This window comes from Mangifera indica, chromosome 8, assembly GCF_011075055.1.
Source record: "Mangifera indica cultivar Alphonso chromosome 8, CATAS_Mindica_2.1, whole genome shotgun sequence".
In the NCBI taxonomy this organism is placed as follows: Eukaryota; Viridiplantae; Streptophyta; class Magnoliopsida; order Sapindales; family Anacardiaceae; genus Mangifera; species Mangifera indica.
The window spans coordinates 4722231-4725833 of record NC_058144.1 but is presented as its reverse complement, the minus strand read 5'-3'; the positions used below and the strand labels follow the sequence as shown (position 1 = coordinate 4725833).

The 3603-nt window shown below is 34.8% G+C and overlaps 1 protein-coding gene across 1 annotated transcript; it reads right to left on the bottom strand.

The window, feature by feature from the left end:
- Window positions 1-376: 376 nt before the first annotated feature.
- Window positions 377-3241, bottom strand: LOC123223083 (GDSL esterase/lipase At4g10955-like). The gene is made up of 2 exons (XM_044646150.1): window positions 2907-3241; window positions 377-1554 (listed from the first exon to the last, which is right to left on the bottom strand). The coding sequence occupies exons 1-2, from the start codon at window positions 3059-3061 to the stop codon at window positions 555-557; spliced, it is 1155 nt and encodes a 384-aa protein (XP_044502085.1). The 5' UTR covers window positions 3062-3241; the 3' UTR covers window positions 377-554.
- Between the last annotated feature and the right edge of the window lie 362 nt (window positions 3242-3603).

The window sequence follows — 3603 nt, the reverse complement described above, 5'->3', positions numbered from 1 at the left end:
CAGCAACCGGTTTGTTCTAGCTAGTTTTCACTATATTACAAAAAAAGAAAACCAATACAAGGTTATTTATAAAAAACATGGGCTTGTTTCAGATCATATTAATCGAAGAAAATGGATATGCCCTTTTATTCCATGAGATTTATTTATTTATTTGTGCAAAAAGCCTATTGGCATCTAATTGATTAACTTTTTGGAGTATATATGCATGTTGCTTTTATCTACTGAATTGCACTCGAGTAGCTTGTTAGTTAATTAATATTTGCAAAGCTTTGGTGTCTTAACTCTCTATATATTACTGCTTCTACAAATCACAACTGAAAATTCGGGAATGGATATGAAGAACTGTTGCAAAGAATAAAGGACTTTGTACAACAAGTTAAAGATAGTAAATGAATATGCTGACTTGGTCAACAGGATTAAGAAGGGGAATTCCATCAAGCGATCAATACAATTTACAAGCACTGAATTTACAGCAGGAAGAATTGTCACTGAAAATGAGTTATTTATGCAATAACAGAAGCAAATCCCTTATATTATCTTGGCTTTATGGGTGTCTATTGCTGAGGAGAGAGGCTATACAAGGATCTCAGCTGCCTGCTTATCAGCTTGCTCTTGTGGAGGGACATTTTAAGGTCCAAATTATCAGACCACCATTGTTCAATTCCGTGAGCCTCAAGAAACTTCTGTTTTCCCTTGGACATAACAAACAGCTTTACTGCAGCTTTCCCATTTGTAGAACTCACATTCTCCTTGTTAGCATCATTTTCAGCTGTAACTTTAGGAATGTAACAACAACATATATAGTCACTATTATTCACATACAAATTAGGTACCCATTTATTTAAGTCCGCAGAATTTTTATCCCCATAGAAATAATGTACCCAATTCTTTAGTCCCACAGGATTAGTCTTCTCTCCCTCATCAATGTTGGCCTGACTTTCTGCACTTGAAGGAAGCATTGATTTAACTCTGTTCCAAGCAAATACTGCCTTTTCTCGCATTTTTCTAACACTCATTGCCATTGAGACAGAAGGTGGGTTAAATAAATGGGTGTCAATATATAATCCTTCCTTGGCTAATGCTTTTCCTACCTGGAGGGCAAAGCCAGCCCCAAGCGAATGACCTGCTACACATACATTGTTGCTTCCATATCTAGCAGCAAGAGACTTTAGGGATTCCAGAGCTCCTTTAAATCTGACAGAACCCTTCAAGCTTTCCCAAGCAAAAAAACGGAGGTCATCTTCGACATCCCTTCTGATTGTTGGACTTTTGAGTAAAGTTCCCCGGAGTGCTAATACAGCTTTTGGTGCTCCACTGGGTCTGATAATTAGCAAATCTGCCATTGCAGCAGATTGATCCCATTCTAGTATTGCACCATATATAGAACCATCTCTTTCATCAGCTAGCTTTTGGGCCAGCCTGTACCTAAAGGGTATCCACCATTTTGGAGCAAGAGCATTTGCTTCTGTTCTGTTCTCTTGCTTATCAAGTTCAAGTAAGTAAACTGCTTGTATGAAGCAGGCAATTACAATTCTTTTGTGATTTGGATCCTTCCTGCATATTCAGACCATCCAGAAAGGGAGTAGGCATTCTTCAAACACCAAAAGATGTCAAAAACAAATAACACTAAATGCAATTTAATATGCAAATGAGTGCAACTTATTCTCATATGCCCATCAAGGAATTTTATGCTTGATTTCAAATTCTCCATACGATCAGGGGGACAAAAAAGTTCAAACAATAGAATTTATATATATTTTTTAAAACTAATTAGAACTAAATAGATATCTTAAGATATACCCTTTTTAAAATCGATAATTGATTAACACTTTATACTTCCATAGAAAGAACAGAGAAAAAGAAAAGTTTATCTATTTGCATGCATAAGTTTCCCAAAGAAAAACTCCCAACTGCTGAAACACAAAGGTTTGTACACTCTTTTATTCCCTCAGTCACTAAACAATGCATGATGTATCATGGGCTCATCATTTAGGAACTAATTCCCAGAAATTCTCAGATCAAGTAGTTGGTTACATAAAAAATTTCCCCCATTCTTTAACAGTGTACATAATTAATTAAGAATCCTGATGGTTGCAACATACGGCAAAAGGCAATAAATAAGGGGAAGAAATCAGAGAGGATTAAACCACTACGTGCATAAGAGTATAAGCCCCTTATTTTCACAAGGGAATTGTCAGCTAGTCATATATGAAAGACAACAGAAAACATGATTCTTAAATTTAAAACCAGAGATGTAAATCCAATTAAAATAGCATCATGAAAAATGCACAATAAGATTGATCTATCAGATGAAAACAAAAATTTAAAGAAAAAATTTGTACATCCACCAGAAAAGACTATAAATTTATACAATCAATTCAAAGTCTTAAGCGCTGACATCAGATTCTCACGGCAAAGAAGACAACGGGAAAAACACTGAATGAATATAAAATGAATGCAATTTGTCAAGTGTACTATTATAAGAACACAAAAAATATCCCCAATTTCCATACTCAAAAAATAACCAGCTTAAATGAAACAAAAACCTAACCCAGCATTAGGTGGTACAGCGATGGAAGTAATTTAAAATTACAAAATGCTGTTTATATGGGGCACTCACGTTTCCAAAATTATATCTTCAGTAACAATTTACAATGAATTGGAATTAAAGCAACACAAAGAAGAACAGGGGAATCCCAAGATTTATGCAATCAAGAGAATTAGCAGATTCAAAAATTACCAAAAATATTCACAGTAGACCAGATCTAGCAAAATTATGCCGAAAAAATCTCAATTTGATTAATACAATTCCTTTCATCCACACAACTAAACTTCATTCGGGTCAATCACAAAGCAGAGTAAGCACAAAGACAATAAGCTTAAATTTGAAAAAAAAAAGTACTGACCAACTAGAGTTGATAAGGTCTCTCCAATTTAAAGGGGCCACGTTACGAGGTCCAGACACGTGAAATGCATATGGGTGAGCTTCTTCTTTTTCTTTCACCTTCAGAACTGTCTCCACTATTGTCGTTATCTCTTCTTCTGCTACAACCTTTGCCATCACACTACAGCCTTCTTTTAATCTCTTCTTCTTCTCGCATCAAGAGGTTCTGTTTTGAGGCCTTTCGATTGTCTGAAGGCTCTGAAATGACACGGCATTGGATTCCTGCTCATTGGCTCAACAAAGTCATCGCCAACGGTCAAGTCTCTTTGTTCATGTCCATTTCTGACATTATCAGCCTTCCAAATTTGCCCCCGTTTTAAAGTCATGTCTGATTAATTAACAATTTTCTTCGCCAAGTGGAAAAAGTGTTCTGAGGGTATTTTGGTTATTGCGTACTGTTAGACTGGGTTTGGATATTAACGTTACGAAAGTCGCCACACTGGCCAAGAAATTCTTCGTTTCTTTTACCCAATGTAGAGAGGCTTATAATAGGAATTAGTAGGCAATTTTATGATAAAATAAATTATAAAAAACAAATTAAAAAAAGGGCATTTAATGATTAAAATAATTAATTTATCAACTAAAATTTAATTAAGATATCTTATGATTTTATTTTTTTTAAAGAAATCTAAATAGTACAATTAACTAAAATAAAAAAT